Source organism: Pongo abelii, chromosome 1 (assembly GCF_028885655.2).
Source record: "Pongo abelii isolate AG06213 chromosome 1, NHGRI_mPonAbe1-v2.0_pri, whole genome shotgun sequence".
Classification (NCBI taxonomy): Eukaryota; Metazoa; Chordata; class Mammalia; order Primates; family Hominidae; genus Pongo; species Pongo abelii.
Window position 1 is genome coordinate 190,756,680 of NC_071985.2, and position 22,443 is coordinate 190,779,122.

At 40.6% G+C, this 22,443-nt stretch overlaps 1 protein-coding gene across 2 annotated transcripts; it reads right to left on the reverse strand.

Moving 5' to 3' along the window:
- Positions 1–2,384: 2,384 nt before the first annotated feature.
- On the reverse strand, positions 2,385–22,411 carry YBX1 (Y-box binding protein 1). Of its 2 annotated transcripts, XM_024247859.3 has the most exons (8): positions 22,113–22,411; positions 21,369–21,432; positions 11,239–11,272; positions 8,459–8,548; positions 7,805–8,107; positions 7,480–7,562; positions 3,689–3,954; positions 2,385–2,753 (listed from the first exon to the last, which is right to left on the reverse strand). In XM_024247859.3, exons 1-7 carry the CDS (start codon positions 22,276–22,278, stop codon positions 3,720–3,722), a joined length of 975 nt encoding a protein of 324 aa, XP_024103627.1. In that variant the 5' UTR covers positions 22,279–22,411; the 3' UTR covers positions 2,385–2,753; positions 3,689–3,719. The 2 variants fall into 2 exon arrangements, with proteins under 2 accessions (XP_024103627.1, XP_054393044.1); XM_054537069.2 differs by lacking the exons at positions 21,369–21,432; positions 22,113–22,411 and adding an exon at positions 21,470–21,936.
- Between the last annotated feature and the right edge of the window lie 32 nt (positions 22,412–22,443).

The following is a 22,443-nucleotide window of genomic DNA, read 5'->3' on the forward strand; positions in this document are numbered from 1 at the left end:
AACATGGAAAAAAAATTCATTGTCTTTTGATCGTTCCACTCCCTTCCATAAAGATCCATAGATTCACTCCTAATTACATTTCCTTGATAGTATCATGAGAATATGTGTATATATTTTCTAGACATTACTATACAGAAACACAACTAGCCAATTATAAACACTCAAATTTGACTGCAATATCTTTTGGATTTTCCGTGTGGCCAGCATCACCTATGCATGACAATTATTTCTTCCAAATCCTTCCGTTTTTGTTTTTAACTGTACCGCCCTAGGTCTTCCAGTGCAACGTTCAAAAGAAACTATGACACACTCGTTTTCCTCACTTCCTGCTCTCCTGCGCTCACTCTGCTCAAGTTCACTCTGCTCCAAATGGCACATCTCTTCCGGAAGACAAAAAAAAAAGGAATACAGGTTATCTCACAATTGCTAAGGCTGGGGAACCAGGCTCAGAGTCACCATCTAGGTGAGGCAGATAGGAGGAAACCACTGCTGCTGCAGCATCACCAAAGCACAGCAACTACCCTCGCTAGCAAACGGGAGTTTGCTTAGCTTCCTAGCAATGTCTCCAGGTCTCATGTTGGTGTATCTGATTGGCAGAACAGGTTCTAAACCTTGATCTTGGCTGCAAGTTTTCTGGGTAGTTTTTGAGATGTATAGCCTCTGTAGTCCTTACAAATAATCCTTAAGTACACAAAATACTGGGCAACAGAACACAAGACAGTATCTAAAAACATGTACGTAGTTCTGTTTTCAACACTAACACATAAGATTGTATTCCCCCAAAAAACTGTCCTCCTCAACATGTTTTCAAAAATCTCATTCTAACATTATTGGATATTTAACCAATGTTGTTGGTCTTCCCATTTCCATGATATCCTAATACAGATGGTCTTCAATTTATGATGTGTTAATGTCCCCATAAACCACAAGTCAGAAAATCATTAAGTTGAAACTGCATTTAATGTTGGCGACACTGCAGTCAACTTACGATGGTTTCATTTATGATTTTTCAACTCTGTGATGCCATGAAAACAATGTTGATTCAGCAGAAACCGTAACCCCATTAAAAGCCCCTAAGTTGAACCACTGTAAGTCAGGGACTGTGTGCATCTGCAGTTGTAAGTAACAGTTTAGATGCTACCAACAGTTGAAGTTTCAGGTCCATTGCACTCTTGCCAACACGGTATTTTCATAAACACCAGCAAGAAATAGGCTAACTCACTTCTTCAGTACAGATATTTAGACTAAGTGGGGTTAAAAAAATTGTTTTTGAGTAGTCTCTTATCAAGTTCTCTGCAAAGAGTTAGTCCCAAGCAGGAGATGACTTCCACAGCACTGCAGGATTCCTGATGTGCCACTCTGGCCTACTCCTGACCCCTACTGTCTGTTTCTCCTGGGCCCTGATAGCTGGCCAGGAAAATCTGGAGTGTTTCGGGGCAGCAGTCACTATCAACTACATGACTATTTCACAAAGCAAGCCAAAGAACATCTAACAAAACATTAGAAAACAAAAGCCAGAGGCCGGGTGCGGTGGCTCACGCCTGTAATCCCAGCACTTGGGGAGGCTGAGGCGGGCGGATCACAAGGTCAAGAGATCAAGACCATCCTGGCTAACACAGTGCAACCCCATCTCTATTAAAAATACAAAAATTAGCTGGGCGTGGTGGCACACGCCTGTACTCCCAGCTACTAGGGTGGCTGAGGCAGGAGAATCGCTTAAACCTGGAGGTGGAGGTTGCGGTGAGCCAAGATCGTGCCTCTGTACTCCAGCCTGGTGACAGAACAAGATTCCGTCTCAAAAAGAGAAAAGATCAGCCAGACTAGGCTTAGGATATAAGGTGTTGAGAACCACATAATTACAAGCTCACCAACCTCCATGTTCCTAAGCAGCTTTCCCATGGGTTTTATATTACTTGTTTCCATCTCTAGGACATAAGGAGCTGAACCAATAATTGATGGCCACACTAGGCACTGTGACAGGTTCTCCTAACACTTCAATTGGCACATTGAAATAAATTCTCCCAAGGTAACAAAACTAAGTGGAGCGATGAGAGAGAGTCTGGTCGGTCTAGGCTAGAGCAATGCCCTTTTAAACAACGCCTCACAGCCGAAGGGACCCACACAAAATCTACACTATCAAGTCTTTCTTACAAATGAACTAAATCCTTCAATGAAAAATGGCTAGGTTATCAGAGTATGTATTTTCTAATTTTTAGTATGGGCCCACAGGCATGCCACTTAACGGATTAGAGATTTTGAGACATTTTACCTGAGAGAATTACCAGTGAGCATCATCTATTTGTAGACTGGGTCAAGCTAAGGGTCCTATAAATAGCTAAATACTTACAAACTAAAGCAAAACTAGACAAATTTACACAAAGACAATTATTTAAGACCTTTATTAACAGGTGCTTGCAGTTTGTTGACTTTTTTGAAAAAATCAAGTTGTAAACTTTTATTACAAATTAAAAATGAAGTTCTTAAAAATCTCAACTTGACCAGATATGAAACAATTTAAAAACCTTTAAAGGCGTATTGAGAAAAACCAGGCTTTTTTAAAAAACACGTTTGTTATTACCAAAAAGAGACGTCTTTAGGTAAAAATAATAAAAACCCCATGCTGCATAGATAATGCAGATAGTTCTATTTATCTGGTCAACGGGCAAAAAGCAAGCACTTAAGGTCTTCAGCTCCAATCTTTTGTTCATTTCTTATTGCTGGAATTTCATATTTCTTCTTGTTGGATGACTAAACTGTAAAGAAAAAAATAAAGATGATCATGTAGAATTCATGGTGATCTTCATTTAGTGTAGTACATGCTCTAGCTTACATCACTTGTGTATTGGGAGACATTAACAGATCTTTTGCCATCCAGCAAACGGTAAACGCGAAAAAACCAAAAGCACCACTGGTTGAATGCTAATTTTGGAGGGAACGACAATCACATACCTCTCGATATCATGTAAAAAGCGGAATGAAAAGGAATCCCTTAATTTTGGAATTAAGGGTAATAAAAACAAGTGAGCTAATAAGCTAAAGTAACAAGAACGTAAATGTATCATGTGGTCTGCCAGAGAATTATTATTATTATTAATCTACAGGCAGTTTACATAAACCATGATAAACCACGTGTTATTCTCCTAGGAGTTTTTTAGACACAAAGCACTCTCATCTTTTTCCGGGAACAACATAAACCAACAAAAAAACAATTAGAAATGATTAAAAGATTATATTGATGTTGCCACTTTCTCCAAACAGACTCTATTTGTCACCATCTAGGTTAATTCTAATAGCTATCCCCACTTCCTTTTTGAAATAATGCATAAATAATAATGTAATTAACATATTTCTCAGAATACAGCAAGCAAAACTTTCCTCTGTTTACTACTGAAATCATAAAATTCATTCAGAAAAGTTGATAGAAAGCACTAATAGTTCAAAATACTCATGAAAATACAGGTCTCCAGTGTCAGAATTGAGAACTAGCTGAGGGGTGGCCAAATATGACTTTGATATTCAATATTCCTAAAATGAAATATTAGGTAATTAAGAATAGGGCAGAACACATTATAAATAACATGGCTTTCATTATCTGATGGAACTGAGGTTTTTCCACTCTTGCATTAATAAAATGAAATGGTCACCACTCACGACTGCCATAAATGGATGGCCATCCAAGCTTGCTTACCCGGATGATGGTAGAGATGGTAAGCCGGCATTTACTCAGCCCCGCCCTGCTCAGCCTCGGGAGCGGACGAATTCTCAGCTGGTGGATCGGCTGCTTTTGTCTCTTTGCCATCTTGTGGTTTAGGGTTTTCTGGGCGTCTGCGTCGGTAATTGAAGTTGCGGCGGTACCGACGTTGAGGTGGCTGCTGACCTTGGGTCTCATCTCCTTGATTTTCTTTATCTTCTTCATTGCCGTCCTCTCTAGGCTGTCTTTGGCGAGGAGGGCCCCTGCAATGAACGGTGTCAAACTTAAGAATGATAAAACCTTCTCTCTTCAACACACCCACCAGTGTAACCAGTTGGTTCACAACTAACTCACCATGTCTGGCCCATTCTGTATCAAGTGGTTTGTAAGCAATTTGTGTAAAGAGATGGATTTTTTTGCGGGGCGAGGGGTGGGGGTGCGGAGTAGGGGAAGAGTCTTGCTTTGTTGCCCAGGCTAAAGTGCCATGGCATGATGACAGCTCACTGTGGCCTCAATCTCTCAGGCTCAAGTGATCTTCCCACCTCAGACTCCTGAGTAACTGGGACTATAGGCAAGCCCCCCACGTCTCATTAATGTCTGATTTTTAGTAGCGATGTCTTGCTATGTTTCCCAGGCTGGTCTTGAATTCCTGACCTCAAGCTATCCTCCCTCCTTGGCCTCCCACAGAGTGCTGGGATTACAGGCTTGAGTCTTTTAATCACCAAGATAAAGATACTAAATTTCGGGATTTTCTTTCCCCCAGTGCTCAGAAATGATGGATTCCTGGCCTTTCCTCCACCCATACCCTGAGCACTCCAGAAAGCCCCAGGCCTTTAGTATCTATGAGTCATCATGGGAATAAATTCACATTTACCTTTGTACATTCTAAAACTCTTTCCCCACATCTTTTGGAACTCATGATGAATCTTCAACAAAATTGTTCTGACTTTTCTTTGCAACCCTACAGTGGTGACTGTTCTAACCTTACTGTGGCTTCTAAATCAACTCTCCCAGTTTCTAAAAACTAGGCTTTCCATCTTATTTTGGATTCTGCTCCATTTACTATCTTTTTCTTACTGCAGTTATTACTAAGGTTCGAGTGTAACAGCTTCTAATAACCTGGGCTTTCAGACTGACCTCCCAGTCCAGCTGTTTTCTACCTGGGTTTTTTCAATTATACCACTCAACTTTCCAATTATGTACCTTCCTATTTTTTTCTAGGTAATTCCTTATCGTTTTCTCATTCTTAATCTAGGACCTGTAATATGGCGATTCTATCACCTATTCATCTCACTCCAAGGTTGGGCACAGTGGCTCACACCTGTAATCCTAGCACTTGGGGAGGATCACTTGAGGGCAGGAGCTCAAGACTGCTTGAGTAACACAGTGCAACACCATCTCTACGAAACAATTAAAAAAAAAAAAAAATCCTCATTTTCCCCTTTTCTCCCCTCTTTATCCAAGTATAAAGTCTACCATTAATCATATGACCAATCCCTACCCCAGTGTCTTCATCTGGATAAACCAGATCTGGATAAATCAAACCAAATCTGGATAAATCCAACTCTGCCCAAACTGAGCCCGATGCCCAAATGGCTAGAAACATAGAGCCAAGCTGGGTGAACTCACTTCTAATTTATGATCGTTATCCTATTACTTATAAATTTACCATCTCTATTTTCTCTTCTAGAGGGTTCTTTGCCCCAAACTTTTCAAACTTCCTCTTACTTTTGTCTCAATTGAGCAACTAAAGGCTTCCATGTCTTCCCATTAACACATGCGTGCCCATGTATTCTTGTTTCTTACACAGGAAAACATCAGGTTCCTAACAAAAGGTCAACATTTTCACCTGTGGGCAAAACCCTACCTTCTCTGAGGAAGTAAACAGTTCCAGCAGTCACTTTCCTGCCATCAACTGTTATCCTGGATTGCATTTCAGCCTATAAATGTTATTTCTCAACAAAAAACCTCCCTTTTTGACTCCCCATTTTCCCCTTACTACTACCTATTTGTCTCCTTTTCAGCAACACTTGTACTATACTCTGTCTTAAGATTTCCCTTTCAATTTGCTCTTGAACCCACACCAGTCAGGATTTCACCACACCATTCCATGCATTAGGGGCAGCATGTTTCATTTACTCTCATTTGAACAAAAGATTCCTGCACAGTTTGGAAAGTCTAGCATTCAATGATAACTTCAAAGCAATTATATGTTACTTCTGCAACTATCTGGCAGGATTGAGCATTCTAAACATTGAAACACGTAGACATTAAGTCTAACTTAAACCAAAAGGCAAAAACCTCTGCACTGGAGGGGTAACAATGGACAAAGATACCTTTCTAAGAGACAAATCAACCGCAAGCTTCTTGTTTGTCAATATAAAGACAAACAATTTACTCAACGGTGAACTGAAGCACTGAATACAAACACAAAATTATGCTATTTTTAAGGACATCAATCAAACTAGGCAGAACATTTAAGCTCTTCAGTGTAACAAAAAGGTAAACCAAAGATTCTGCTGCTGGAACCCATGGACTTACTAGATGGACTGCCATGAGAGCCTATTTTAGACCTACTCTGAAAAATAAAAACCCATCTATCTTCAACATCCAGCATCTGGCTAACACAATCTCCTGGTAGAAAACTGAATCAGAGATCTTCAATTGTGGTAGTGATCAGTTAGGACCTCAGCTCTTTTAACTGAAAACTCAGGACGAGACATATATTAATACAAGAAATATGATGACATCAGCTGCTCTTGCAAAACTCTCAATGTACATGTGCTGATAAATATATGTAATACAACCTCGACTAGATTCCCTAGTTCCTAAAACTTCACTAAGTGCTCCAACTTTGGTAAAATTTAAAAACCTATATACAGAAACCCCCTCTTATAGACTCATAGTATATTTTGGATATGTTGGATACTTCTAGAATAATAAACTTGACACTTAAAAATTTGGGGATTTAAAAGTTGCGATTTAAGTGATCAGTTAAGATGCGTTATTACTGTATTGGTTTGATTCTTCAGAGGTACCTGTCAGCTTTTGGGGATCACCTATGAAAACTCAATGCTTTGATATCAAACCCTTAGAGAAACAACTATTAGATCATTCTATCCTACCACCGTGGGACTGAGAACACTGCCTCAAAGTATACTACAGCATGGACTAAAATATGCTTGGGCTCATGGAATTTTTCCTCGATTACTCTAATAATGACATCTACTAATAAGATTTCTAATACCCACTCATGTAGATAGTTGTCTAACGACAGACTGGACTCCCCCACCCCCCAAGAATGTAAATTCTTGGTGGAGCAATTTCATTTTGCAACTTTGAGCTGACAACCCCCAACTCCAAAAAGAAAGGGGGTACATACCTAAACTGAGAAGTGTTTAGTGGAAGATAATGTATGCCATTTCAACTGATAACACTGTTGATTCTTCACTAATGCCATGGTACAATTCAGATACTCCTAATGCTTTCCTTTCTCCCTAGCAAGGAGGCAGGTTTAAAAGGTGTGGTTTAAAATATTATCTTACCTGTTCAAGGACAGAAAATTTGAAATTCCATACCCTCATCATTTTCTAAAAAAATTTATGTATAAAGCAGACCTCATCTATACAAGCTGTTTTTAATAGGTTCACCTCTTAGGCATCTGATGAAAGAAAACGAAGCGTTAACAGAAAAATGAGTCAAACAGTCTGCAGGAGAGGCGTGATATTGCTGAGTCCTAACACAGGTTTGAGGAAATTTTAATAGAAACATGTTTACGTGGACCATACCTGCGGAATCGTGGTCTATATCCCCGATACATATTCTGCCTCACTGGTCTACCTTGTTCTCCTGCACCCTGGTTGTCAGCACCCTGAAAAAGACAATGGAAATTAAGCCTACTGGGTCAGTAACATAATAAAAAACCCAACCAGATAAATCCAAGAGTTAAAAAACAAACAAACAAACAAAACCGACCATCTAGTAATTGTGGCTACACTATAAATTAATCCTGTTGGTTCTTACTAGGAATCCAAGTTGCTTTCCATATAATTAACAGCTCTAAACAGTCCTACCAGAACTTATTACATTGCTGTTGCTGATGGTGAAACTTACCTCCATCACTTCTCCCTGCACAGGAGGGTTGGAATACTGTGGTCGACGCCCATAGGGTCTCCGCATGTAGTAAGGTGGGAACCTTCGCCTGCGGTAGGGCCGGCGTTGTTGGGCCTGGCCTTCGGGAGCACTCTCCGATCCCTCGTTCTTTTCCCCACTCTCACTATTCTGGTAATTTTGCTGGTAATTGCGTGGAGGACCCCTACGACGTGGATAGCGTCTATAATGGTTACGGTCTGCTGCATATTTACTGCCTTGAACTGGAACACCACCAGGACCTGTAACATTTGCTGCCTCCGCACCCTACAAAAGCCATTACATATTGATAATGACAAAGGAAATCAGAACACTTTCAACACTTTCAAAAGGAAATCAGAACAATTTCAAACAAAGCAAAAAACAAAACAAAGTTAAGGAAAAAAAAGGGGGGGTGCAACTGCGTGGCCAGGGGTGCACAGAAATGACTAAATATCAGTTCCTCACTGTTCTGAAGAGATTGCCCTCTAACTGCAGCCAGAACATTAGGCTTGATGCACCTGTGTTCATGAGGTCACCTGAACACATCCATCCACATTAGAGCCACCATCCTAATGGATGAGACCTCCAAAATATTTCCATACTGAAGTCAAACCTTTACACAAAAAGCATCCTCACCTTTTCTCCTTCAACAACATCAAACTCCACAGTCTCTCCATCTCCTACACTGCGAAGGTACTTCCTGGGGTTATTCTTCTTTATGGCAGTCTAGTAATATCACATTCCAAAAATAGATTAACAGGGGAGAATAATGTGCTTTTTCATTTAAAATGTACCAGAGTCAATATTATTTTAGCTTGGATATACACTTAAGATTTGCTTTAAATAAGACCAAACCATCGATAAATTTAGGAAAGCGGGGACCACACTATCCCCAACTTCAACAAAAACACTCCAATCATACAAGGCCCCAGCATTTTACCACTATTTACAAAACTAAAACGAGTAATTTCACACTCAAGACAGACACAACATTTTAAAAACTGCTTTTTGCAAAAGCATTATATGTAACATTTAACAAATGAGGATATCCATCTATCCCCTGAAGACTGCACTTAATAGTAGAAGGTGGCCCCACACCGGGTCAGTTTAGATGACAGGCGAGTTTGGTTTTGCATGCTTCAAAGCTGACCAAACCAACTTTGCCCCTGTGTTACCATATCAAACTCAATTACAAATGTCAACCAAAATCCCTTCTAATCTGATAATACATCAGTGGAAATGCAATTCACATGTATTAACTATGTCATTCTTTATATGATCTGACTGCATGGAATTGTTAGTTATCACCTCCCCAGAATTCAATAAATCTTGTATTAGAGACTTGTTGCTTCTACTTTCTCCAGACTGTTAAGAGAAGGGAGGAAGACTAACATCTCACATTTCTATGAAATTTTTTTGCAACATTCTTTCACTTACTATCTATTCAATCTCATTATGAGACAGGACATGTGAAAGTATTGTTAATCCCATTATACAGATAATGTAACAGGCTTTAAAGTTAGGTGACTTGCCCAAGGTCACAGTTAGTAAGGAGACTTTCTAAACCCAGGTATTGGGTCTCCAAATCCCATGTTCATTCCAAATCTCAGCTGTATCCATTACAGAATCACTCATGCATTTCCATTGCAGAGGAGACAGGACAATCAACGACTCTGAGGCCAATTAAGTGAAGCTGCCCAGAACTGCAGTCTCCTTGATACACCACTATGACCTGAGCAGCCAAAGTCCCAAGAAACAACTACATGTTGAAACCACTTCCAAAAAAATGAAAGCATATTGGTGGCACCTTGTGAATCAGTACAACTGGGTGAGTTGAGTCAAATAATTGATCTCATCTGTCATCTAAACTGTCACATAGTTTTCATACCTTTCAGTTTTCATACCTTTCAGATATAGCCAACTATCAATTACCTGCAGTCATAGGGGATAGCAGAATTATGGATAATTAAAATCCCAACTCTTTATTTTTATCAACATCTCCACCCCTGCCCCAACCCCAACCCTTAAGGGTTGCCAACAGGCAACAAGACTGAGAAACTTTGCTGTCTCTTGTTCCTAAGTCTACACTATTCTTTTGAACATGCAGAAGGGGAGAAAGGAACAGGTGAGCTGTGTTCATCCAGACAAGAATACCAATTTTATAAAACATCTGCTTTAAAATAACATTTTGTCTGAAGTAGTCCTGTATTTATTTACATTTAGAATTTAAATGATTCCATAATTACATTTGACCCTGAACTACCTGATTGGGTTTTGGATGTACTAGAAATTGATATAGCTTCCTCCTTGTGATCGAATGCTGTGTAGGACACTTCAGTGAGCTACAAAGCACCAACCTATGACAGCCCTTCCTATGAAACATACTGCCATATAAGCTAGTATCTAATTAAATGTAAGTATGGAAATTGACTTTAGGTCTTTTGATTTCTGGATTGTAGTACAAAAAAGTAGTTATGGTCTCTAATTTTAATACACGTTGACAATATTTCAAAAGCCTTAGTGAGAAAACTGATAGCACAAACATTTTTTCCTACTCATTTCGTTTCTGTGAGGATAAGTACATTCAATGTAGCCTATAGCATATCTAAATTTGAAGTATTAACATACACTTGGCAGTGGTTTACATTAGCAATAATCTTAATTCCTGAATGTGCAGACATTTTTCCTAAATGATACTTAAAGAGAAAGTTCAGTATGTAGTACTCATCAGTACTCATCCTATGTTAACAGTTTTCTCTTCCCAAAACACTGGAAGCCAATCTAAAAATTATTTAATGAGCAGCTGTCAACCTTGTCACACTTTCCCCCACTTAACCTTAAACTAGTGAAATTTTTTCATTTTCCAAGCCAGTCAAAACTCTCCAAAGGTTTTAAAAAAAAAAAAAAACCCCAATACCCATTCAAAGTGATTTAAAGTAAGTAGAAGGCTCTTTATGCTACTTTTCAAGTATTCACTTCAATTACTATGTTTTGCAGGTCTGTCTTATTTACCCTTGATTATGGAGATTTGTCCCTACAGGTACACCTAAAAGCCTTTGAAAACTTCTTGCCAAAGTTTCTGTGTATTTATAGCAACATTATTTGTTCAACTTTAGAATCATGGAATAATCTTTTCATCTGAAATTAGGTATAAATATTTAATGCAGTGAGTTTGACTCAACATTTGAGAAAGCCACAGCTGGTGACAAAATTCCAATTTGAAATGTCTAGGATAATTAAGTCAACTCTAACACATTTCCATGTATACATTTTAAGCATGCTACTACTCCTGTATTAAGTAAATAAACTGGTTGTTGGACTTAACCTTTTATAAGGGACAAAAGTTGAGAACATATCTAACCTTTTCTTCTCACAATCCTTGAATCAGAAGTGCAAATATCTATACAAGCACTCACCTGGTGTACAAATACATCTTCCTTGGTGTCATTCCTGCAAGACAGAACCAAGTTGAACAAATAAGAAGATGAAATAAATCTCATGTTGTCAAAGATTAATTTTCCCAGAGACTCTCTGGCTGCCAACTAGCTACCAGGAAATTTGGCAAAAATCAAAAAACACAAGCCACCATGCTCTCTGCTTTAAAGACTTAAGCAGTTGCAAACAGTTGTAGCCTCATTACCCGTAAGATAGGCAAAAAAAAAAAAAAGTCTAAGAAATTAAAGTGTGATCTACTGAACCATAATTAAGAGGGTAGCAATGACTAGCAACATATAATCTGCCCCTCCTTATCCTATTAAACATTAACTGTTCTAGCACACCCTCCTCTTACCTCTAGAGCATGGTTACCAACAGTAGTAGTAGTTACATTCTCACCTTATCCTTCAATCATTTCCTCTTCACCATTCCCAACTACCAACTTTCCTTGAGATCATAAAAATGAGAACCCCCCTCCCCCACCAACAGAATGTACAATGCAAAGAGTGAAACCTAATGTGAACTGTGACCTCTGGGTGATAAGGTATGTTTGAATGTAGGAAAAGCCCAGTTATAAAAGCTACTCCACAAGTCCAGACAAGGACTGATGAAGGTTTAGACCACGGAGCCATGTATGAAAAGACATTTGAGATCTCTTTTTGAGGCAAAATGAGAAACTCTGTGGATAACTGGATGTCAGAAGCGAGAGGGAAGTAGAAAATAATCTCACTTTTTGGCCTGGAGATTGGGATTAAGGTGATAACACTAGAAGCAAGAACCACCACTGGAGAAGGAAACGGATTTCCAGGCCTGTAGTGGCCTGCCTCACCCTCTTTACTCCATCAGGTCAGAGTGAGAAAAAGCTCAGTAGTAGCTCTAGCGTTTAATAACAAAGGGAACAAAGGTTACAGTGAACTGGACAAACTGGCTTACTGACTGTTAGCTTCTTGCTGAACTAGGGGGCAACATATGCACCAAAGGATCTACATAAAATTAACTTTAAATCTGACCTGTAAATTATAGCTTGGATTATTATAAGAACATTTTTAATTGATGGGAAGAGGATAATTAAAAAAACAGAACAGGTAAACTGTAAAAGCGACTTAAGGCAAGTGACTGAAAACTGACCTTTCAAGCTAGATGATTAGGATTGCCTAGGGAAATGACGGCTGTACCTAATGTCCATCTGTCCATAACTCCATAGGCACCACAAAAACAGATTACAGCCATCATTTATTAGTTCTGCTCTCCAATATGACTGAATTTCAAACTCTAAGGCTCTAAGGGGAAATACAATAAAAAACTGGTAGAGTAAGAAAGGCAAATGCAGGCAAAGTCTAGAATAGTGATTTTCAACAGGGGCAATACTTCCCCTGGCAGGGTATTTAAAGTTTTTCCAGTCCGGGTGCAGTGGCTCATGCCTGCAATCCCAGCACTTTGGGAGGCCAAGGTGGGAGGATCACCTGAGGCCAGGAGTTCAAGATCAGCCTGGCCAACATCGTGAAACCTCGTCTCTACGAAAATTACAAAAAATTAGCCAGGCGTGGCTGTGTGTGCCTATAGTCCCAGCTACTCTGGGGGGTGAGGCAGGAGAATTGCTTGAAGCTACGAGGCGGAGGTTACAGTGAGCTGCTGCACTCCAGCCTGGGCAACAGAGTGAGATTCCGTCTCAAAAATAAAAAATAAAAAAATAAAATGTTTTTCCAAAGATAGGGAGCACTATCTGCATTAATGGAAGTGGTGGGTGTCAGCTGTTAGAAGACTATATAAAGATTTGGTATAGAAAATAAATTTGTTTATTGTTATCTGAGTCATGTATGTATTTCTGTACTGTTTTAATACGCATTAAATTCACTAAAAATGCAGCTTCTGTGGAGAATTTTTCATTATTGATAATGCTACTCATGGTATCTGGGTAACATCATCTCTTTATCAATCCATTTTGTGGTGGCACTGACTGTTTGTTATGCCTTGTAATGTAGTTACAACAGGTATTCACATATTAATATCATCATACCCGGCAATAAAAAGAATTAAAAGTAGTTACGTGGCGAGACCCTATATCTACAAAAAATAAAAAATTAGCCGGGCCTCCACTCAAGCCCCAGAAATGAGAGTGCATGAGCTATAATCATGCCACTGCACTCCATCCTGTACAACACAGCAAGACCCTGTCTCTAAACAGAGAGAGCACAAGGCTGCCATTACACACAGGGTAATGTCACTCCTGCAAAGACAGGGAGGTGTTTTGTGGGTACATAGATATGTGAAACCAACATAGTTCACTGACCAGTGTCATGACAGTAAAAACAGTACTGCAAAAGGAATACTTAGCCATGGCCTCAAGCTCAAGGTATTTATTGAAAACGTCCTCAATTGCAATAAAAGCATTATACCATTAAAAAGAGTGATTTGTTGAACCAGTGATTTAAATGTATTCATCTGCTTTGAATTTGCAACCAGCCAGAATCTCTAGTTTAAACTGGCAGTTATAACAAAGGAGACCCTCAAATATTAGACAGCTGCAGTACAGCTTTCTGGGTGCAGGTGTCACTCTCTGCCAGCTATCACTATTCTTTTCTGTTCAGTTTTTCTCTCAGGTGTTTGCTGGGAAATTAACACTGGAACTGACCCTTTTCCGGCAGTGAATGTAAGCTCTAGCTCCCCCATCTACTATAAAGAGATGTCTTCAAGATGTAGAAATAAGAAATATTCTCAAAATAAAAATTATATAGTAGTAAAGATAATTCAGAAAGAAAAAGCTACCTGTTAGAATTTCCAGTCTAAATGGCACAGGGTAGTTAGGGAGAAAAGGGGTTGGAGAAAGAGAAACTATGACTAAAGATGAGAGGTATGAACAAGCTGTCAAGTTCCTATGGGCTTAAGCTGGGGCAATCAGGCCCTGAACTCCAAAGCTGGATAAAGTATTTCTTTGTATTCTTCTTGGCCACCTGCACAGTCTGACACATACATATGTACAATTAGACTTGCAGGTCACAGGAGTGCCCTGCATTGTTTTCTTTTAACTAGAAATAAAAAGTATTAGTCTAAATGTGGTTCTGGTGCCCTGTATATATGTAACAATATAGGACCCCCAAAATATATTTTGCTTCTGGTGAATCTTATTCATAGGGTTAGTATATGACTGTCTATAATATTTTCCATTTGTATTATTATATTGGGGAAAACATTTTTATCACTTTCTATTGTTAAGAAAATGGAAAACTTAAATATGGTGTTAAAAATGGAAATATATGTGATATTTGCATTATTAAACCCCTTTGCAGATCTTAAAAAAAAAAGAAAAGAAAAAGAAATAACAGTACTCAATTTTTTTTTGAGATGGAGTCTCACTTTGTTGCCTAGGCTGGAGCGCAGTAGCGATCTTGGCTCACTGCAACCTCTGCCTTCCGGGTTCAAGTTCTTGCACTTCAGCCATGAGTAGCTGGGATTACAGGTATGCACCACCACGCCCTGCTAGATTTTTAGTCTTGATTCAACTACTAACAGTTGTGTAACCTAGGAAAGCTGCCTCACTGGCTTTTTTACCTGCAAAATGAGAAAAACTACACTAAATACTCAGTAACTTACATTACTAAGGTAGGGACTCAAATCTTTTTAGTATTTATTGGGCATTTACTATTCACTAATACTAGCCAGTTTTTAAATTAAAACCTAATTGCTACCACTCCTATACTACGGCCTATACAGATTGGTAAGGCTCTTAAAAATAGACAAAATGCAACTCCAAATGGGAAAACAAAGGCAAAAAAATTTAACTTCCCTGGAAAACTTTTTAGTAAGTCAAAAGACAATTACAGCTTGCCAAATAATTCTCCATGCCACAGGAACTAGGAATTCTAGCATTTGCTTTTCATGGCCCAATCTATCCAAACTCCAGGACTCTACTCCAGCATGTTCACCATGTTTGACCCCCTCCCACTCCTTTTAAAACATAACTATCTTTATCCTAGCCGTATATCTACATAAAAAATAAGCTAAATTTTAGAAAACTTTTTTGCCAATCCACAGTATTGCCTTAAATAAGACTTATTATACATAAATTTATCTGTAACTAAATGCTCTTACACTACTTTGTTGCAGATTACCAGACCACGCTAGTCTAACACCTTAATTCACCTAACTGCATACACTAATTTACAATCCTGTGGTTACACAAACTCCAGGATTTACCATCTATATGCTCCATAACCTAAAGCAACCAGATACCAATTTCCAAGCCTTGCAGATGACTGTTAAGATAATAATGTCCACTTATCTTTGTATTTCTTCTCTATTAAACACCCTTCACACTCAACAGACTCACTTCTGTTTCCAACATATTGTCTATGATTCTGCCTTCGGACAAACCGTATGTTTCCAAGGGCTAAGACTGGAGGGTAGCAAACTCAGCAACTGCAGCCCCAGGACTAGGGGGACAAGAAGGTAATACAGTGTATCCTTGAATAACTCAATATCTATGAGGGTGGATAGAAGTTTGAGGTGCCAACCTGCTGCACAGTTGAAATCTGCCTGTAACTTTTGACTCTTCCAAAATTTAATGGCGTACTCATGACTGGAAAGCCTTACTGGTAACATAAATCCTTAACATATTTTCTATCTTATATGTATTATATACTGTATTCTTGCAATAAAGCTACAGAAAAAAAAATGCTAAGAAAGTTGTAAGAGAAAATACATGTACAGTACTGCACTTGCCAATACAGTAAGTGTACATCTGTCTGAAAGGTAATTCCAGCTGTAGACCTCATCTATAGCACATATCAAGCAACTGAACTTTTTCTTACAATGCCATGACTTTTCTCAGCATCACTAGCACCACTTTGCATGGGTCCCATGGTGCTATTCAAGACTTCCAGTATTGCTCTAAACCACAATACCTGAGTACTACCAGTTCTTTTTACTGACATGCAATTTACTGGAGAGATAAACTGTTCATGTGAAGATGATTAGCGTCACATGGCATTTTAAGGGGCTCACTGCAGTAGCAACAGGCAGTGGCTACAAATTATAATAGTACAATATTACTACAGTGAATGTCGTGCAGTTATGATTTAATATTGCCTGAATCTTTACTTTTGTTTACACTTCTCAACTGCAAATGGCCATATTAACTTTCTAATGGATTTGTGTACATTTTATGGTAGTAAATAATAAAATAGACTAGTATCTACAACATACTCAACTTTTCCTTATTTTGGGGGATACTTCTTGGCTACGTGGCTCATCTGAAGTTTTCAGGTTGTTGCAAATCTCCAAACATTTTTCCAATATATTTATAAAAAAAAAATCTGTGTGTAAGTGGACTTGTGCGGTTCAAACTCACATTGTTCACAAGTCAAACTGGATACTAGTTCTCTATCCTAGATTTCAAGAGTAAAGGATTCTACTTTGGGAGGACACAGGGAGTGGGACCTACTAGTATTCTCCAAGTCACGTATTAGTGACTTGGTGAACACGGATGACTTCTTGCCAGCTTAAGATCAATGGTTGATATAACCAGCATATAAATCTCTCTTAATGTCTCCTGCATACATGTCATTGATGTTTGTCTTTAGGGTTCCAGTTTAGAACCTGACATCTCTCCCTTAGTAGCACCTGCAGAAAAGTCTTTAAGCCTTCCCTAATGCCAAAACGTTGTCAGTTATGTTACGGTCTACCCATGACTTATGTGGCTTAGCAATGGATCCACTGTGATCAAGTTAAGATCAGCGTGACTTTAACAGCCCAAGAGATTTTTGGGCTGTTACCTTCCAAAGGTTTACACTTTTATTAAGAACCACACATTTGGGAGGCTGAAGCTGGAAGATCACTTGAGCCCAGGAGTGCAAGACCCGTATGGGCAACACAGAGAGACTCCACCTCAAACAACCAACAACCACTTTTACACTGCCGCCTTTAAAAAAAAAAAAAATCACCTTTAGAGGCCAGGCGCAGTGGCTCACACCTGTAATCCCAGCACTTTGGGAGGCCGAGGCGGGTGGATCACCTGAGGTCAGGAGTTTGAGACCAGCCTGGCCAACATAGAGAAACCCTGTTTCTACTAAAAATACAAAATTAGCCTGTGTGGAGGCAGGTGCCTGTAATCCCAGCTACTCGGGAGGCTGAGGCAGGAGAATCGCTTGAACCTGGGAGGCGGAGGTTGCAGTGAGCCAAGATCGTGCCATTGCACTCCAGCCTGGGCGACAAGAGTGACACTCCATCTTAAGAAAAATCACCCTTTAAAAAGGCAATATTCATTCTTACCTTGCAGGCCATATAAAAAAAAAGATTAAGTGAGGTAAGGTGCAACGCTCTCTCCTTTAATTCTTCACCTCCCAGTATCAGGAATTAAGCAAGTCCTTTTATTTGTATAGCTGACCTACATGCTAAACTAGAACTTTTAACAATCCCAAACTTCACAAAGTAGATCGTGAAAGGCAGAAAGTTTTTCAAATCCAGAAACTAGCAACTCAGCAGACAGGAGCCCCAGTGACATACTTGGATCATTTAAGAGTCTTTCAATGGCTAAAAATAATCACCATCACCCTAAGAAATTATCTGTAACTATGTGGACAACAACCAAATTGAAAATGGCTAGGGTCTATTTCAGAGACAACATTAAGAGCAGTTGGTGAACACTAACTCCAGAGTCAAAAAACAGTTCCAATCCTGCCACTTATCACCTGTGCTTATGGTGGCAAGTAACAACTCCTTTGTGCCTCAGAATGACAGTACCTACGTCTCAAAGGTTTTTAAAGATTAAGTGAATTGGCTCATTTTAAGCACTTACTATAGACCCTAGTATAAATACTTGTTAGCTGTATCTATTTTCACCAACATGTGAAGAAAGTCACCTATCAGTTATGTACATATGGAATCCCCACAAGGGAGCCCCCACCCCAAAGGGAGACTAAACCTGATAGGCGTGACTAAAGAGAGATAGCTAAACCTTTCCCTGGCTTGGTTTATTACATCTTCCTAGACCATGGATAATAAACTCAAATGCATACACAGACGCCAGGCGTGAAGGGAAGTCAGCAACCTAAGACAACTAACTAAGCACGACAGACTGTCGTAAAAAAAGTATACCCCACCTAAATGAGGTGACAATACGGCCAGGTGGTTTTTTACTTATGTGGAAATACAGGCCCCCAAAGCTAGCTAAAGTTCAGATCTTAAAAATATAATAATCTGGATTACTTGGTGTTATCTCCTGAATTATAAATGTTAGTAATTAATCCCAATTCCTTTAAAAAATACTGTACTGTCTAATCAAAGCATCTGGGAGTAGTTTTAGCCAGAAGGTCACAAATTTGTGACCTTTGCTCCAAATTCTTTCACCTCAAAACATTAAGAATTATTAATTTAGACATTTTAAGTACTCTGGAAACAGAAAAATATTCCTATTCTGGTCACTATGAACTGTTGCCAATTCATGGTAATCTTTGGTGAATATGGATCAATTCTCAACCACTAATAAAATTCAACAGTAATCTGGGGGGAGCTAATAAACCCCTCTAGTCACATTCTCCAATTATGTTTTGTAGACACAGCTCACAAAAGAATAACTCAATGAATTTCTCAGAATTTCTAGATTACACAGTCTAACAAAATAAAGCCAAAACTTCTGCTATTTTTAAAAGCTCTATGCTCATGTCACTTAGCACCTTCTTCACAATATAACCATAAGGGAGAAGCCCTTTCATGAATTAATTCTAACAAGGTTGTAACAATTCATCACGTGGTAATTCAGGCTGGAATAAACACACTTACAATGAAATTATGTCTTTAAAGGCAGAAAATTTACATACAATATTGTAATTATAAAAATTCCTTACAATCCTAGAATATATAATCCAGCGCATCCAAAAAACTGCAATTTAAAGTCGTCACAATAGTCATCCCAAACACTGCACCCTCTCCTTTATACAGAAAACAGCAGTGTGTCTCTCTCTCTCCTAAGAGACAGGTGCCTCCAGCCAAGTCTATTCATTCTACTACACGAACTACATATAGAACCAACTGCTAGCTTCCAAACTGATTTCTTTTATCACATACATTTTCCTTAATTAAAGCAAATCTTCCCTGTATTTAATTGGAGTCAGATTTTACAGCATCTTATTAAAAAGTCCCAGAATCATTAAAACAACCAGTTCAGAAGCATAAAGAACATTTTAACCAGTTAATTTGACAAAATAATTGAGGTTAGGATAGTCCAAACAAAGGACCATCAAAAGCCAATTCATAACTTGCCCTGGAGGATGACCAATTGAGTTGATTCCAATTCAGAACAGAGATACTCAATAACAGTATCTCATGGACTAAATACTTACAAAATGTAAAGATATTACTCTTATTTTGGACAAAACTGTGGATTTCAAAAAATGTCATAACCTATGCCCACTTTAAAAAAATGCAGCGAAACAAGGCACATGCTAAAACTTCTTAAACACATACAAAAACTGCAATCTATCCGCTGAAAAGGCTGCAAATTTGCACACCACAGTTACCATTACATTGGGTCAAGGGTTAAAAGCAGTAATTTTGAAGGTATGGCCCGAAGACCATTATCATTCCTGTTAAAAATGTACCCAGACCTAATGAATCCAAAGCTCAGAAGGAGGAACTCACCACTTATATCACACCCTCCCAAGGTAAGCACACTTAAATTTGAAAACCACTGGTTTAAGGGTTAGACTAGTAACGACAATCAGAGTAAGACAGAAATACAAACTAAAACACTAGTAAGTTCAGACAGATCGGTTAAAAAGCTATCAGTATACCAATTATATATAAGCATTCCCTTCCTTCTTTGCTAGTAAGCCATTATCAAAAAATTAATGAAAAACGTAGTTTCGGCCAGCCAGGAAGGCAAACAGTATAGAACAAGTTGGAAAATCCTAAGATTTTGGAAGAAACAAAGTATTTTCCCACAATTGCAAAAGTAGAGAATAGATCATCAAATGCTTATCTCTTACTCTGAGTGTTTCCACAATACTCTATGATTGATTAATGAACAGTTTTTCATCAGGCAATGATTCTGTCCTTAAGCTTGATTTTGCCCATTTGTTGTCCATTCCACATAGTTCTTTTAATCATCTGCTTAGGTCTTCTACAGTAAGCAAGCAAGAGAATGCTGAGATGGCACTAAGTACCATACCTGTGAGGCCAAGATTGCTACTGGCATACCCAATGCTCTGCACCCATGTAACTAGCACTACTAGCACTAGCCTTGGCAGCCATCTTAAAAATGATGCCCGGCTCACAAGGGAGCCCATGGAATACAGTGCGTCTACTGCACGTTACCACCACCACTGCAACAAACAACCCAAAGGGTAAGTCCTAAAGACGTGTCTGCAGCTTTACCTTCAAGCAGGAAGAAAAATGTCAAGTTACCAGTGACTATGGCCACTCTAATAAGCTACAGCCAGGGATCTAACAGAAATCGACTTAACCAGTTATGATTTTAGGACAAGGAAGAATGAAAAATAAGAACTGAAAAAGGAAAAAAAACCACTTTCTTGCAAATATATTATTTACTGTATGAGCAAATAAAAACAGTTCTCTCTGGTCAAAGCTGTGCTAAGACAAAATTTATCTCAGGTATTAAAATGAAACGTGAAACAAAGGCAATACAACCTCTCGGTAAAGATGACAAAACCTCATATACTTGACACGTCAAATCCTCTTACCCTAAAATGTTAACAACGCATAAATATCCGATGTCAGTGCATCACATTCTCAAATACCGAGTTCAATAAAGTAGAAAAGGATGACAAGGATAAAAATATACTGGACCGTAGTTTCCCGTTTACCCTGTTAAGGAATGGCTCATTCACTCCGCTTGCCTTTTAAACTGCTTTGTACTGTGACGAAGCCTTTGAAGTTAGCTTCAAATTAATATTTAGCTGCAAAACAAAGGCATTCCCTAGATCCACTAATCCCTCCAGTCGTCAAGGAAAACAAAAAAAATCACACTAATACACGAGAGGTAGTAAACGCCTTTCAGATCAGGGCTGTGGATTGGGGCTTCCCAAGCCCCGAGAAGCCGACAGAGCAGGAAGCAAGCAAGAAGGTGGGATGGAGGCTTCAGAGCCCGGCAGCTCACCTGTTGATGAAACCATATCCGTTCCTTACATTGAACCATTTTACTGTTCCCAAAACCTTCGTTGCTGGAAAAGAAAACAAAGCAAAACAAGCCACGATTACCAGCTATCCTTTTCCAAATCCGCCCGGCTTGGGCATCCGGTCCCTCGCACGCTGGCCGCCGCGGCCAACTGACAGCCCTTTCTCTCCACCGCCCGGGTGCGGGGCCGCGCCGGGGCCACGCAGTCGCCGCCGCCGCCGCACACGTGGGTGAGTCTGAAGCGCGGGGCGCTCCAGGGCAGGCCCGGGGCGCGGGCCCAGGATGGGTGTGTGCGCAGGCCGCGGACGGAGAGCACGTGAGAGAAGGGGAAGCCGCTCCGGCCTGCGTAGGCGGTGCGCCGCGCCCTCCGAGCACACGCGGAAGGGAGCTGGGTGGGGGAGACGCGAACAACGGCGTGCAGGCCCGAGCGCACGAGGCCGGTCGGCGGGGAGGGGACCCAGTCGCACACGCGGTCGGCGGCGCGCGGCCGCAGGGGGAGGGGCGCGCGGCCGCGCGGGGTCCACAGGGGGCGCGGGAGGCAGTGCGCGCGCGCCTGCCGGGCGGGTCCCCGCGAGAGGGAGTGAGGGGGGACGAGGGGGATGGGCGGCAGCGCGCCGCGGAGTCGGTGCCCACCGGCCGCGCGCCCGCCGGCTCGCCCAGCTCCGGCTAACGGTTCCGCTGCCGGGCTGCCCGAGGGCCCCACCCCCGTCCCGGTCCGGTCCTCACCGATGACCTTCTTGTCCCCGCCGGCAGGCGCCGCCGATGTGAGGCCGCCCGGGCCACCGCTCCCTGCGCCGCTGCCCGTAGTGCCGGGCTTGGTGTCGGCGGCGCTGAGGGCGGGGGCGGCGGGGGGGGCGGCGGGCGGCTGCTGGGTCTCGGCCTCGCTGCTCATGGTTGCGGTGATGGTGACTGGGGCCGGCTGCGGCAGCTGCGGCTCCTCCCGGGGTGTGATGGTAACTAGGCCGGCGGCGGCGGTGGGGCTGCTCAGGGCTCTCTGGGGTCCGCTCTCCGCTCCCGCTACCGATCGAACTAGCGAGAATGGCGGGACAGGCGGGAT

What these genes read in the sequence shown, in the direction of transcription:
- YBX1 (XM_024247859.3), bottom strand. Translation starts at nt 22,278, where the DNA reads ATGAGCAGCGAGGCCGAGACCCAGCAGCCGCCCGCCGCCCCCCCCGCC. An exon ending in GGATATGGTTTCATCAACAG is followed by an intron (nt 11,273 to 21,368) that starts GTGAGCTGCCGG and finishes TCTGTCTTGCAG; the next exon opens with GAATGACACCAAGGAAGATG. An exon ending in AAGATGTATTTGTACACCAG is followed by an intron (nt 8,549 to 11,238) that starts GTGAGTGCTTGT and finishes TGATATTACTAG; the next exon opens with ACTGCCATAAAGAAGAATAA.